The following is a 16,458-nucleotide window of genomic DNA, read 5'->3' on the forward strand; positions in this document are numbered from 1 at the left end:
ATTCAGTGCCGCAGAAAGTGGCCAGCTCCTCTGCAAATCCATCAAAGGGAAACTCTTTTTTCAAAGCCACATCAGAGAACACCATTCACCATTTAGTATTATATCTCTTTTGTTGTTTTTAGACACTTGTATAAGCTTGCTATGTAGCTGCTGTGATTTTACACAATGCCCTTAAGAAATAAAAAGATAACGGGCAAATTGTATAAATACCAGAATACCATGAAACAAAACATAACCAAATTTTATTAAAAGCGTAACACCACTATCATTTCAAGCTTCACTGTACAAAGACGACTTACTGACTACTACCCTGAAGAACAGCATTAACTTGAAAACAAGCTTAAGAAGCCATATTTAGCATCCCAAAATGACACTATTACTAGGAATACTAAACAAGGGATAGCGATCACGGATTTTCATATGCAGTTCAGAATTGAATACAGAATTCTCTTGCTCCAGGGAAAAACCACCGTGCTCGTATGGTCAAGCCATATACCCCAAACAGAGTTATGTTAAAGCATTTATTATGTTCACCATGCTGTGAATGCATGGATTGCTCCTAACTTCTAAGCCATTTTCCTTGGATGTAAGATGACGGGGGATTTGCTCACACTATCAAAAAAAGCTTTGTTGCCACATACAAAGGGTTGCAGTTGTTTTTAAATTTGAAAAACAAAACAAAACCCCACAAAAACACAACCCCAAACCAAAATAAAGTACAAAACTATAATACCTCACATTCCCCTCTGTATCCAAAGAGCAGGGGTTTTGAGCATATGAAGTGCTCTCTGGTTATGTATCAAAGCTTTTCAGTAATGAAGTGTCTCAGTAACAGCATTTGGGACCAACTTAAGAGTTTAAGCTATGTGGCCAAAATGGTTAACATTCACTGTTAATACTACCAGCTTACTCATACCTAGAATAATAATGAGCTACTAAATATACCAAACACTCAGGGACACAGATAATACCCAATACTCTGCTTAGATATCATGATGATGGAGGCAGGACAGAGCATGGATTAAAAGTAGGACAATTGTTTAAGAAAAATGACAGGCAAATTAGTAGAACATTAGTTCATAAATAACTTTACTTTTCTCTACTCTAATAAATACTGCACATGAAAAACCAGGAGGTAAAAAGTTGCTTTTAGTATCACTGCTTTTGAAAGTAGGTAGTTGTTGCCAAAACAGTTCAATGTCCACAGCAACTACTATTTTTAAGGTAATTGCCAGCATCCATTTTTGAGACCAGTTCAGAGAAATTAGTCTGTTTAAAAAAGGTTTCCTGAAAAGCTATCAAATTAATACTAAGTTCAACACAAATGGACATCTCTCCTCACACCAGTTTCCACAGCTTGTCCGGAGACATGCATGCCTTAAATGTCATGTAAAGAATTTGTGGCACAAATACTCTCTTAGGTGTCAAACATGTAACTTTAAAATGCTATGAAGATGTTTATTGCCTTGTTTTTAGAGGGACTGACAATTGTTTCTTGTGTCAGAGGTAAAACATACAACATACTACCAGATTTCACAAATACATTTGGTGTCTTGATAAGGTGAACTCTTCAGAGAGATCCCTCTGCTAACTGCAAATGAATACATAACCAGTTAACTATAGGAAATACCTGCATATTTATGATACATTATTCCAAGCCAGAGGTCACATAGTTTATAAAAGATTTTCATCACTTAAACTGAAATGTTTTTTGGAATTTACTAAATTCATGCTGGTTTACTACCAACAAACAAGAAAATCCCCAAACCACAAGGGGCACACCAAGACAAGGCTAAGGAGTACTTTTTCCATTAGAGTGAAATAAGACATTAAAAAATGCAAGTAGCTGCAGCGTCTTTGCAAAGTATATTGATTTGTGCTGTTTCCCCCACAGCAGAATGCACAGAGCTCAGAAAAACTAAAGTGTTAGTCCAAAGTAATCTCCTAACCAAAAGATCAACCTAGTCCAAATATCACTATCATATTCACTTCTACACTTCTGTAGTAATAGACAGTAACAGAATTAACATGTCAAACTTGTTTGGAGCAAATAACTGCTGGCAGCAGCATTCTAAACCAGAATCTACTGAAATCCTTTGAAAAGGGCACAGAAAACAGCCTCTTCCTCACCAGACTGTTTTGTGAAACTATGAAATTCCTAAAGCTAAAACAAAACAAAAAAAACCACACACCCACAGTCAATTATCAATTTTTTCTATGCAAATACACATGTGCACAAGCACAAAACATGCATATGCACAAACAGTGCTATTTTGAACCAGAACAACCTAAGTAAGGTCTACTCATACACAAGCTGTCTGTTCTCAACGTATTTTTGAGAAGTTTGTGATCAACCTCGTTTAATATTTCTTCTTTCAGTACTTCTCATCCACTCATCCTAGATGCAACGAAATGCTATGTAAAGTTCTTTCATTTTAAAATACAGAAACAAACATTAGTTTCTTACTGGTAAACTCGATGGTCTTTCTTGCTGGATTAGGTTCAAGTCTTCATGGTTAGGCTTTCCTGGGGCCATAGGGGGTTGAGATCTGGTTCCATAGCCTTCCTGAGACATGTCCTGCAACAACAGTTGTAATGTAATTATTAGCCTGACTCAGTCATTACAATTAAATCTGAATCACAGAAGGGTGAAAATGCAACAACTGAGTGCTGGTCATTTTTGTGATCAGAAGTTTTTACTAGTTAAACCTTTCTGATGGAAGTATCAAGCCCACACAGGTACCACTCTGACCTGTACTGTTTGTAAAGAAATCCAGGGAGCCGAGCAACATGCTGACAAGCAGCAGGGGGGGAATCACACCACTGAACATGGGGAAACACACAAAAACATACCTGCTAAATAAACAACTCCCTTTTACTGTAAAAAAGTAACAAGTATGAAGTGGTCAAAACATCCATCATACTCCCGAGATGTATTCTCAAGCATTTTGATGAAGTACTGGTCAGGTGGAACGCTGGACTTGAAAATACAATTGTAATCACGCTGTGTAATCAGACTCCTGTAACAACCCTGGGTGTACCATCACTACTAACTGGCACAACTTTTCAAACACTGGCTATCAGGTCACAGCACACAACACAGTTGCTGCATCCTGCCAATCTGCAACATCGGACGGGTTAAAAGGAAAGTGTATTTGAGCAAGAGAAGCTCCAAAGCCTGTAGCAGCAACCTGGGGATTTTTTCCCCCTATACAAGCCCAAGTGGTCTTAGGTAATGGACTAACACATCAGCCACCACCACACAGGGGTGGAGGGACAACAAAACAACCTCCCCCACGTTATCCCCCATCCCACAACACAAGCTTACTTCGCACCTATACATACTTGCACACTGCAAAGCCTTCGATTCAGTCTTCATTTTTGCTATTGTAGCAGCCTCTACACCAACTTCTTCAAGAAAAACAACAGAAAGTGCAATACCGACTTCAGCATGCGTAACTGGCAGGGAAAGTTGAAGAACCAGTTCCCGACTGCTAGAAAAAGATCCCTCACCTTAAAGGTTTTTCTTTGTTGTTTTTAAATGATTTAATTCTCTTCTCCCTGCCTGAGCCTACCAGCAATGCAGTTTGCTTCAGCCAACCTCACACCTTCAGCTTTGACAGGCACCTGAAGGCACGCACGTGCTGCTGGCACAAAGGGCAGGGGAAGCTGTCCTCTGCCCCATCCCACCCTCGCTGCTGTTTATCAAGGGCTGCTCGGACAGCCGAGTGTCCATACCAGCCCTTACCGCTCACACACGGACTCCACCAGGCAGCCGGCTTGCAGAGCTGGAAAGCTTTCTTGTCTCTGTTTTTAGCCCAGCTTCTGACAGAGGGAAATTTGTTAACAACCATACTGTTCCATTCAGCCCCTTCCACCACTTTGGACTCTCCCAAATTATTTTAAGGGACGCAGAAAATTTAACTGGGCTAATAAAACTATCGGCAAACCTGATATGATGCAAACCCAGCAACAAACGATCCTATCCCTAAGCCTGTGCCAAGTAAAATCAAGGAACACTTAAAAGGCCAGCACTTCAATGTGGTTACCAGCAGAGGGTAACAATTAGGCTTAAGGGTGACAAAGGCTGATGGCTGAATGATTATTATCCCCTGTGACCCCCCGCGCTCCCCCCCGCCCAGATTTGCACTTGTCACACAGCTCTCCTGCTGCGCACACCAGCAGGTTCCTGTGGATTAACAGTGAGGTTTAAAATCAACAAATGGCACAAGGCCTCCATTCAGCAGCCTTCACCCCAGTACAAAGGAGTAGAAAGGTGCAGGACAGCTTCACAATAGGCAAACAAATGAGCAAACCTCTGCTTTCCTTTTTATTTAAAAACGCGCACGCATGCACACACGCACTCACGCACATGCACGCTAGGGGCTGTCACTGCATAGGCATCTGCAATAAACCCAGCAACCCCATATTTCAACTCCAGTCCAGCATTTGCCTCTCTTCTTCCTAATTCTTAAAAAAAATACACCAAATGAGAACCACTTGTTCAAACAACAACAACAAAAAAACACCCAGAAACATGAAGAGTGGTGAAAAAGGATAAATGGAATATTAAATTTAGGAGGCGTCATTTTAGAAACACAATTGTTCCTTTTCCTAAACAGACACTACAGGATTTTGCTGGGAAGCAAAATATGTTTTGTATTTGAAAAATCAAGAGACATTAATTCCTTACAAAGTACCAAGCATGGTTTTTCCCACATGTTTGCAAGATTTTAACATCGCTTCCTACTGGAATTTCCAGGGGGGGCCAGAGCGGAGAGGGAAGAGACAGCATGCTTTCTCCTAAGAAATACTGCATCTTGACTAGAATTCACTTTCCCTGGGTATTTGAAAACTATCTATGAAATGTCTTGCCGCACACTGAAGAGCACATTAAAAATCCCAGACATGACACCCTTTGTCTTTTTAAATGCACCGTTTTCATAGTGTTTTCCTTTCTAACGGTGGAAAGATCAAATCCATTTGCTCAATTCTAGATGAGGTTTAGAAACAAATAACGCAGACATCCGTGCTTGTTATGACGTAGATACCTATGAACTCCAAAGGGGACTGAGATCACATACTCTTTCTTATATTCTCCATACAGTCATTTAGATACTTAGATCACTGGAAACTTGGAAAGTAGCTTTTGAGAAGTCATCAGTTTGCTCTCAGTAATTTGCAGGCATGGGAATCTTCCAGATGAAATATGCACAGAGCTGTGTGTATAATTTTATGTGTTTACACATGTGCATCGTCCAATAAAAACAGTCCATTTATACACTAAAGACAATCAAATAATAGCATATTTCACTAAGAGGTTGGCTTCATAACCAAAATTGTGCTTAGTATCATTTTCATTGAAAAACAGAGGAGAGAAAATCCCTACTGCCCTTCTTCAGTTCTGCATTAGAAAAATTTATTAATATGCAGCATATTACAGAATAGTTACAACAGATTTGGAGGGATAAGTAAGGACAGAAGCATTAAACTATCCGGCACTACAGAAATTGGCATGGAATTGGCGGTTTTCAGGCTTAGTTTTGAAAGGTCATTTTTCTTTCTAGCATCTAGGAATGGGTTTATTGGGGACTGAAGAGAGGGAACATAAGGGGAAGAGGAACATGTTACCACATGCTGTGCTACAGTCATGGCTGAGGAGTCCCCCATTGATGCTGGGGTTCAACCTTCTCCTGGGATCCCTGATTTTTTTCCTTTTGACTCCCAATATCTCGTTCATCAATGACATTGGCTTTCAAAGCAAAGCTTATGATTTTTTACGCATCACAGAAAATCCTTCCTCCTATAGAAGAAGAGCATGTGTGTCAGAGAGAAATCCAGGCTTTTATAAACAGAAGGCAACAAGTTTCCACTCAGAACTTCCCAACTTGGCACAAACCCAATCACATCATAGCTGTTACAGCACAAACTGTCAACAAAGTTGTAAATTAACTAAAATCAGGGTTTCCCCCATCAGATTTTAGAAAAGGCACAGGGACAACTAATCAGCAAGTCATAAATATAGACTCAAAATAGCTGAAGTTTAGACTGTTCAGACTTTTCAAAAAACATTCACACTGTGAAACAGGTAGAGAAAAAGGGTGGGGGGGGAGGACTATGCCTACGTATACACAGCCTAAAATCTATAATAATAACCAACAACAACTGCTTATCATCCTCAGAGCCAGGACTAGTTATTTACCCCCTCTTCACATACAATTTTAGCTTGCTTCACGAATTGTGGTATACGGAGCTCAAGATTTGTGTAGTCTGAGGAGTAAAGGAGGAAGCAGGGTATTTTCTTCCCTCCTATTCTCTGTTACTATATTCATCTTAAAAACTTCTCAAGTCTCTGAAAAGATCAAGTGAGCCAATGTTACCAGCCTGCAAAAAAGTCGAAGGCCCCTTGTTCCTGCCTCCCACAATTCTTGCAGTTGGACACATACCCCCTTTGCTTGTGCCAGTGGTCTTTATTAGACGGCTTTGTGAAGTGGTGCAACTTAAAACTTGCCAGAAAAGTAACCCCCTTGCCCCAGCTTTGTCATAGATTACTGAGCAGAGGGGGCCTTGGGAAGGGTCGGGTGAGCAAAGAGAGGGAGGAAACTTCCCTCCTCCAGCAGCAGCCAGCCACCAGCCCAGCTCCACCAGCCACCAAACTGCAGCCCAGGTCGACCGTACCGCAACCACGTCAGAGGAGACCACAGGTAGAAAGCTTTTTCCCTTCTGATGTGCAATCCTAGTTAGTGTCATGCTTTCGTTCTCTAGCTGGACCTGGTCTGAAACAAGCAAGTCCGTCCACATTTACATGTTCTCGGCAAACCTGAATGAGTATAGTGCTGATAATGCTTGAAACCATGTAGATGAAATGCACATTTGTTGTAAGTTCCGCCAAAGAAGATAAAATCTAATTATTAAATAGTTTAAATTATTTTTAATGGAAAATGAAAGCATAGTGAAAGCATTACTGTTTGGGGGAAACCACATTTAAAGAAGGGCTGGGTGAGAAATCATTCAGGCTTCATCCACTTTACTGCAGCAAATTTCAGAGGGATAACATGACCACCCAGGAAGATAAGTACCATGATGGTTAAACAGAAGGAAAATAAATTATGGAAAATAATATACTAGACTTCAATTTGAAAAACTCATTAAAAACTATTTTAACTCATGTTCTTGATTCAGATGGTTGATCCTTAGAAGATTTCAAGTGTGGGAGCAGTGAATTCTACAGCAATGTGACAACAGCAAAATTGAAAGCAAATGTTACTTTTCTTTTTCCCCAGACCACTTCAGAATGGAAGTCAGGACCCAGTACAGCAGCCAAGAGGAGTACACAGCTCTACAATACAAGATAATTCTACTCATCTCTGAAGGGATGCTATGGAACAGAAAGAAGGCAAGTAGTATGTTACAGGCTACAGAAGGACATTCCTTGTCGCCACTTAACCAAGTACCTCTTCATTCTGTGTAAATACATACTAACACACCTCCCCTCTTTCCACCTTCTGCAGTAAAAAGCTACCCCCAAAAAAACCCCCCAAAACTTAACCAGAATGGTGACATACCACTCACTATACAGCTAACTTCTAGCCAAACTCCAACACCTTATCATGTCACCTCCCCAGCTGTACACTCCCCGGCAGCACAGAACTGACAAAGGACAGCCAACCTATTAGAGAAATATTGTAGGTAGGGCCACACTCAGAAAAAACGTTATGCCCAGGGGCACAGGCAACACACTCTCACAAAAGCAGCCAACAGAATGCAGCCCTGTGGGGAACAATCCACTACGGACAAAAGAGCAGAGAGGTTTGCCTGAAACCTGGGCAGATGGTCTGCAGAGGTCCTGCAGGATGTAGATGGACTCCTGCACAAGATCCTGGGTCAAGAAGAAATGCACATATGTGTGTCTGGAATTTTATGAATCAGAAATGGACAAACCAAAACAACCCTAAAGCCTTGAAGAAAAGGAAATTGGTATCTTGCAGCTGAAGAGCATTGTGTACAAACTGGAGAGTGAGTCTCTTACTTTACAGTGGGAATGGGTGATTGCAGAAAACATTGTTTTATAGGTCCCAGCACCTATTACGCCAACAAACAAAAAAAAAAAAAAAAAAAGAAAGAAAAAAAAAGAGTGCTAACCATCAGAGGTGGATTACCAGTGCAGTCTAGTAATCCTCTTAAACATGCTAGTCTGTGTTTATGTGATGAAGTGAATAAACCCTGCTCACAACCAGAACATGTAAATCATCTCAAGCCAACCCTCTACCCACCACCATGCAAGCCTGAATGGAGACAAGGAAAGCAGCTGTCCCGGAGTATGGCAGGCAACAGGCTGACATCTACCTCAACATGCTGATGCTATTTGTTAACTGTTGCTTCAGTGGGGCTGGCAAGCAGCAACTGCTCTTCTTTCAGGTGGTTATCATTTCCCCCCGTCCGGGGCAGAACTGTGTCGTCAGAAACAAAGATGATACTTTGCCTTAGCAAGTTAATTTTGGTCTTCATTACAGGTACTAAAGGGAGTCAAGAGCTTCAGAGAAGTACCAAAGCAAAACAGTCCTTTCCTGTTCCAAAAGGAGGCAATTCATCCAGAAATCACACAGAAATGTACCTGCAGAAATCTGGAAAACCTGCCCATTTGGATGCCTCAGGTGTAGACCAGGCACTGCCAGTAAGACATTTCATCTTCAATGTTATTAATACCTTCCCTTCCAAGATAACTGCAGGTTCATTCTAAAACTTAGTATTTCCTAGACCACTTTTTTTAAGCTAATTAAAAAAATTAATCTACATTGGGAACACCATTTTCTCTCTTCAGGATCCCAATTATCACAGAGTGACATCTAAGTGGTGTCTTAAGACTTAAGAGGGGGAAGGAAAAAAATATACTTTGCGTAGCAGGCAGCAGCTGATGCAAAAGATAGTTAACTTAGGTAAGCAAATATATTATTCAGGCTCAGTACATCAAAACTCTCAGGAAGTTATTAGAAACTCAGAATACCTAAATATGGATGGGTTTCCCCTGCAGAATACACTAAAAGCATTTTAAACGCAGACAGAGTCTAAAAAAAGCACACACACACACACACACCCATACCCATTTTACAGGAAGAACATTGTTTGGGCAGCATAGCTTCTAGTCATGTATCAGGTAATCTGAGCCAACTAACAAGACAGAAGGGTCTCTCTTCCTAAAACGCTCTAGTCCATTTTCACATGTGTCTCATCTATATGGCCTCCAGGAGCCGTATTAAGCAAGTGATGCAGGAAGAGCTCCAAAATGAAATCATTCTCAGAAACCCTTACCTTCCTATTCTCTTTCCGCTACTATTGCTTTCCATGGATCACAGAACATATCAATAGCGGATTTAATCAGAAACAAGACATTTCTTCTTTCATACTTGTAACTTGCCACATGAAAAAAATAGGTGAGTTTGATGTTCGTCTTAAAATGTGACTGTTGCACATTGCACAGCCTGATAAACAGCTGTCGGTTCTTCATTTACAGGCAAAAAAGGTAGTTTTTCTTTGTTCTACAGATGTAAAGTTCCAGTGTGAATGGAGATGAGAGAGAACCTGAAGAGGTAATCTGAGAAATGTAACTTGGAAATGAGGGGTAAACCAAGCATTTTATTTCCATGATTTTTCCCATGTTTATAGAGCTTTTTGGAGTTTTCCTAAAAAACCCTACAAGGCTGGGCAGTCCAACCACGCTCTCATTTTCTACACCCACTCCTTCCTCTCCCTGCCCATCCTTTCACCGACAAAGCTATATTTAAAAAAAAAAAAAAAAAGGAAAGAAGGAAAAAGAGACCTGGCAGTTTTTACATGTCCTATTCTTTATAGTCACTTGGGACAGACTACCACGTTAATGTGATGACTTACAGATTTTGTGCCATCCGGTGTCCTGCCCTGCCACATTAGTCCTTCCTAAAACTCTGGGAGGAATGCATTTCTTCAGCAAACCCGAGACGCAAAGCTGGGCTGAGAAACAGCTCTGCCCCCCGAAGAGCGAGCTAACCCCGACAGAACACAGGAGAGGGGCAGGATTTAAAACCTGCCGTTTCTTTCAATTTGGCTGCTGCAGAAGTGGGGAGCTGGGGGGCTCTGTGCCCCAGAGAGCAGCAGCCTGCCCCAGACTGCCTGCTGCCGTCGAGAAAGCTCTCCCAAGCATACGGCTCACTGGCAGAAATGAGGTCAGAGCACTGCCCGCAGCTTACAGCAGAGCTGAAAGCCTGAAGCCAGCTTACAGAATAAAAAGAAAAGCTGCACCGAGAGCAGCTGCTACCTCTAGGCTAATCAAGCTAGGTACCCACGGATGAGACTTCCTTGCTTGAGACCGTGAAACATTTCTTCAGTGTTTTCTTAGGGGCACGTCTGTAACTGCGCTTCAAGGTAAAAGCTTGGACTTCATTCTAAAGGCTCAGGAAAAACTGCAAATCTGTGAGGAAGGGTTGCAAGCAACACCCAAAACATCACTGAGGTCACACAGAAAACCCCAAAATGGTGAAGTTTGTTTTGTGGGTTTGTTTCCCACCCACACCTCAAATATAAAGCTATATTATGTTATAGCCAACATTTATATCACAGTCCAGTGATGCCTGTCAATTTATTCCCTAGTACTCCACCATGGAAGTCTCATAAAAGAAAGGACTGAAATGAGGTTTACCTACTATTTTATCAACAATAGAGTCACAGGAGCAGGAACTGAAGGTCAGGTGTAAAGTAATCTGTAGTAATTTTGGTAAAGAAGGGTTTCTCAGCTGGTCCCTACTGTTTTGGTTAACTTAATTTTTCAGTATGTGAGAGTGTTAGCATGTTACATTTGGGGCTATTGGAGGTAGAGTATTAGCTGCATTACCATCTTCTCTCTGCAGTCTGTGAAGACACAGAGTATCTGCAACACTCTTCAAATCCAGCCACCATGTGGAAAAATACCTTAGTCCAACAAGTGGAAAGAGAAAATCATTTCCACAAGGAAGCACCCACCAGCAGAAGCAATTCAACAGACTGCACATACAACCGTTTAAACCAACAGCAGAAAAATACTTCTTTCATCTTTGAGGTAGAGAAGTCTTCATCACCATCATCACAACCACATGTTTTTCAAAAGAAAGTATACCCAACTGGACTGATGTTGGGAGTGGTGGGAGGAGGGTATAGGGGGGTGGTGAAAACATAAAACTCTTGAGACCAGACCACTGACTACTCTTCAATACAGCAACAAAAAACCCAGTGACTTTCATTAGAAGTCAGTAAAGGATTGCTAGGTAATAACACAACAATAAACGTCTCCTTTTCCTTGACGGTGAAGGACCACAATCGTTACAAATTCTGTAGGCAGACACCCAAAACTCAGACACATGTAGCCAGTTATTTAATCTTCTACCTAAAAAAATGCGTGTGGAAAGTACCCAAGATGGGTACTTGGCAATCGGGGTACAAGGTACAAATCATGTGCAAGGTACACATGAAGACAGGCTGTAGGCTGTGTTCTTGCGTAGCTTTATATATTGAGGGACAGCTCATCAAGACCAACAGTTGTTCTCCTCTCTCCCACAACAAAAACACCAAGCAGTTTTGTCAACATGTAAACTTGTTTTTTTTAAGTGGTGTCTTATTTGATTTACTATTTCATTCTTTGTTGTCTGTATCTGATTACAACAACTAAAACGCACTGTAAGATCTCAGCTGCACATTCTAAAATCTATTCTAAATCCTACTACAGTACAAGAGAAATGCAGTAAAAGGGAAATACTGGGAAGAATAATGAATACATATAAAATATAGGCTGACGTATATTCAGATAATACAATGTCTCAAAAATACCAGTTCAAAATCCAGAAAATAAAACTAACTATATGTACACTTGAACATCTTTAATTACTAGAAAAAAATATGGGCAGCCAAAAAAAGTACATGGTAAATTTTATGCCAGGAAGTATTAACAAACTTACCTTCCCTACCTCTGAGGCAAATAATGTATGTTAATTTAAAGGCCGTAAGAGAATACTGCTGTATTGCATCTGGCCATGAGGTGTAATTCAGAAGACTACTGAAATTTGGAATATGTACTGCTCATACAGAACTAAAGAAAGAGAAAAAAAAAAATCTCTACCACTTAAGATTTATTAGTATTTTTAGACTTTACAATTTTATCACTTAATCCACAGTACTATACTATTTGCATTTTAAGTTTTTTTATTAAAACAGGACTTGTGCGTTTATATTCTGAAACATCTGTGTAGACCACTTCGTCTATGAACAGTCATCAGATTCATGGATCATAAAGTAAATGACTATTACATGATCAGGTATTTTTTGATAAACTCACTATTCTGTTTAACTTACTGCTAAATTTCAAAGCTATAGATAAAATTATTTCTGGGATATTAATTTTGCTCTCAAAGTAACAGTAAAAGAAAATCATCATTGTGTAATAAGGAGAGTGGTAAGGGGAGCAACAATAGCTACAATCACTATCTCCTAAAACAAAATAGTTTTTATCAACCTGCATTCCAGTAGTTTTACTATCAAGTTTATTAATGGACTCCTATGCTAATATCTAAATGCCAAGCAATTAATAGCACTGAACTATAAATGGCTTTGTCATCGCTCTTGTAGAGTTATTTTATAAAGCAAATGCAATTCTATCACTTCAGTGATTTAATGCAGGCTTTGTGAGGTTAATATTCCCAAGCATCGCAAAATAAAGAACTGCTTTAATTAACCTTCTGTGATTTAAATACTGAGAGAAATCAGAATTTAGAAACTTTAAATAATACCACCATTGTAACACCACCACTACTACTTTGTGGATCAAAGCCAAACCACTTATTTAAGAACTTTGAGAAATACATTTGAACATCTGTATTTTACTGTATTTCTAAACTCATTAAAAAGACTTTTTTCTAAGCATAACATACTAAATCCATGACAGATTTTACACAGTTTTTGTAGTTGAGATGAAAAATGTTTCCTTTCAGGAAAAACTGACATTGTTACTTTGAAAAACTCATTGAGCGTCTCCACCTTTTGAACTAGAATGCTTTGCAGAGATTTTTGTTATGAACATGGGACATTGCCTGCTGAATCTACAAACTGACTGCATGTAAGTGACCACTTAAAAATAAAGAAGCCAAACAGGACTTCCCTTTTTTCCTCTCAGACTAAATTTTTCTCTCTTTCCAATTTAGCTGAAAGGAGGCTCTTATTGCCAGAGTTTCCTTCTAATATTGTGTGCTAACTTCATTTTAGTACAGGAAAAAAGTCATCAGGACTCAGGCCTTTCCACATTTCTCACCTTACAAGCACAAGAGCTGCAATAGGTCTACTAGATTTAGAACAATACAAAAACACAGGAATCAAAATTAAAAACCAGCAGAGTACAGGTGGTCATGAACATTCCTGCCAAACAGGTTTGCAGTGAGCTGTGACCCATCTCCTCTAACTAACCCGCCAGATACCATCAAACCCCCATCAGCAGCAGATGCCCGAAGAGGTGCACTTGCTGGTTTCTCAGGAGAAGAAAGCCAACCTTCAAAATTCCTCCTGCAAACTACAAATGGAAAAGCCTACTTTCAGCAGAAAACCATTAACAGATGAACACAACAAAAGAATACACAGACTGGGCAACGAGGGAACTTTAAACTGAAGGTGCCATACAATTGTTAAGACAACACAGAGGCAAACAAATACTTTCACTGACAGCCCTTTGGGAGACCATAAAACAGAAGCATAAACAAGCTTGTTTCATTTCATACACAAGCAGTAGTACCATTTGCGAGATAAAATACTTCTTTCCCAGTAATATCATTTAACAAATCCAGGTTACTACAAAGAGAGGTATGTGTAAGGGGTAATTATACATGCTAACTTTAAAGGTTTCAGACCTGACGGACTGGCGTTGATTTTTATTTGGCTAAATCAATTGCCATGTCTGTAAACACTTGCTTTAAAATAACAGGGCTGAGAAAGTCTTCTCGAAATCTGAATGCAGTTTTTTGGGTCTGGTCAAGATGCCTTCAGCAAAAATAAGCCTGCACTGCTGTGAGGGCTGCTCTGTGCTATGTCCTCAATTTTGTGTTCATACTCAGGTGTGAGTTTACAGACAATTATCCTTGCTTTTTCTGCCTGACCCTATTCCTGCTAGCTACTTGGCTCTGGAAGATCATTCTCCAAGTTTGACAAACTAGCACCTATTATAATCTTATAAATACAGATATAAATCACTGAGAAAAAAAAGAGAAAGGTTTGACACATTTCCTAGAATGATATACGCAATGACGAACAAATGGAGCATTCCCCCAGCAGACAACAATTGGCTATTCCCACTACACGGAAAAGATGTATCACAGGAGTCACAGTTTCACTGAACTCCTCAGCCAGGTAAGTGACCTCCGCCACACTGAGAAATAGCCATACCCTTAGCACTTACTTGGTATTATAGCAGCATCGTGATTACGAAATAAGACTTTATAAAAGCAGAAATCTAACAGGCAAAGAATTCAATCAATTAGGTGTGCGTTGAACCTACAGGTTCAAACATCATTTGCCCTTCCTGAAAACATCATGTGCTTAAGAAAGTCTCGGAAAGGATAAATTAGTTTTACGCACAAGAGCAGTACGGTTCCCCAAGTATCTCAACAGTTTGCTTGTTTTTAAATCATGTCAGTGTTCAGCAAGGTAAGGCGACAACTGCCTTTCAGCGGTGCTGGTCACTGGTGGCTTGTCTAGAAGCCAGGATTTAAGCCACGGTGCGTGAGTTTGGAAGTCAGTTGCTGAAAGCCTGCTCCCCACCTTCCCTCCTCCCCCCATGTCCACCCAAGCTTTATTACAGATGAAAAAAGTCAAGCACTCTGCCTTTTGAGATCTACCTGATCTCTCTGAGGTAGGCTGGCAACAAAAGGTTCACTGTACCAAAACAGATGCCTTCATAAAGGGTTACGCTGTATACTTTAACCTGGCTGGTTAAAGAAGGCTGGAAAAGCGGCCCAAAGTATGCAGGTCTGTACGAGAACTTTCACCCAGGCACTTTGTTAGGCACATGTCTGCTCACTACATACCAGCAGCCCTGATTTCTAAAAGCCAACCAACAAGCACACCTCAGAAGCAAAAGTTCTTGGTGCCATGAAACTTGGGTTAAATGGTTTAAAGGAGTCGCTTCTCCCTTGCATCTCTTCACCCTGGAAAGGAAATAATTGCTTCTAAGCTAAAACCGGTGTTTCAAGACAGCATGAATATACACTGGGCACCTCTGTTGCTGGGACGGCAGAAGCCATGAAGCCTTGAAGGGTTTATGGTACACAACAGGTAGTGGCATCAGCCACTGCTGATGATGGCGGGCAACAATCTCTCCTGAACATCAAAGTCAATTTAGTTCTCATGTAACTGTAATAGCCAACTTCCACAAAGAATGCTTTCCTACATGCCTGGCAGCAACCGAGATTAACATACAAGTTTGTTCTTTCTCATTTCCTGCGGTTCATAACACAACAAATATTAAGTGCAACCACCCGTCTAGTGATAGATGATTACAGACACGAAAGTTAAAAGGACAGAAGGACAAATGATTTTCATTACAACTTTCAGCTGTGGGCAGCTGTATGTTAGTTTCTAAAGATGTTTAATTTAAATTTTGCAGGATTTGAGACTGGTACCATTGACTGGTAATTCTGTGCCAGTTTCTAGTAACTTGAGTGAAGATTTTATTAAAAAGAGTAACTTCATTGAGGTACAAAACTTAAAATTTTGACTCACTGAGGACTGTCTGTATTACTAATGAATTTGGTATTTGCATGTAACACAACTATTCCTAACTTACAACAACAGTATTTTTGTACAGTGTTACAGCCCAAAACAGCTTGACAATGTTAATTAACATGCTGTTAAGAGAACTTTCACAGCTCACATCAAATTTAAAAACAAGATTTCATCCTTATTGTACCAAAATCACTTTAATAAATTGATACATTTTGCCACAATACAATTTGTTCTGTTTTCAAGACACTCATACAGCTTGGACATGAAAACAGATTAATTAGTTTCACATTTTGTTCACATTTTCAGAGACTGTTTCAAATTGGCTAATGTTTTATCTGTCCTACCTTGCACTGACTCAATGCTAGAAACAGATGTCTGCGCAAGAACATTCTCACCATCATCTCAGGATTGCAACTGAGACTAGTTCCAGCTCAGCAATAAACCTGAAACATATGGCCTCCATTGAGCCCAGTTCAGGAAAATGGAGAGAAGCCGCAGCCCCTTGTGGGAGCACAAGTGTTCCCCAGCCCTCTGCCCAGAGAGACCAACTGAAGCATCAGCAGAGACGCTCCCCACCTCCTTACACACGCCACCTTCCTGCTTCCGATACCTTTCCACCTGGGTCTACTGATGTGGTTCACAAACTCTTACGGGCCTGAACTGCATTCATCCCCCTGGCCCACACTCAGGAAA

General features: G+C 40.3%; 1 protein-coding gene across 10 annotated transcripts in view; it reads right to left on the reverse strand.

Moving 5' to 3' along the window:
* ARID1B (AT-rich interaction domain 1B) overlaps positions 1 to 16,458 on the reverse strand; it is a 335,724-nt gene that overhangs the window by 229,552 nt on the left and 89,714 nt on the right. For all 10 annotated transcript variants that reach the window (XM_037392407.1, XM_037392406.1, XM_037392403.1 and 7 more), the window contains exon 4: positions 2,468 to 2,578. In XM_037392407.1, the coding sequence (XP_037248304.1) occupies positions 2,468 to 2,578 (111 nt within the window). The remainder of the gene's footprint in view (positions 1 to 2,467; positions 2,579 to 16,458) is intronic.

This window comes from Falco rusticolus, chromosome 6 (genome assembly GCF_015220075.1).
Source record: "Falco rusticolus isolate bFalRus1 chromosome 6, bFalRus1.pri, whole genome shotgun sequence".
NCBI lineage: Eukaryota > Metazoa > Chordata > Aves > Falconiformes > Falconidae > Falco > Falco rusticolus.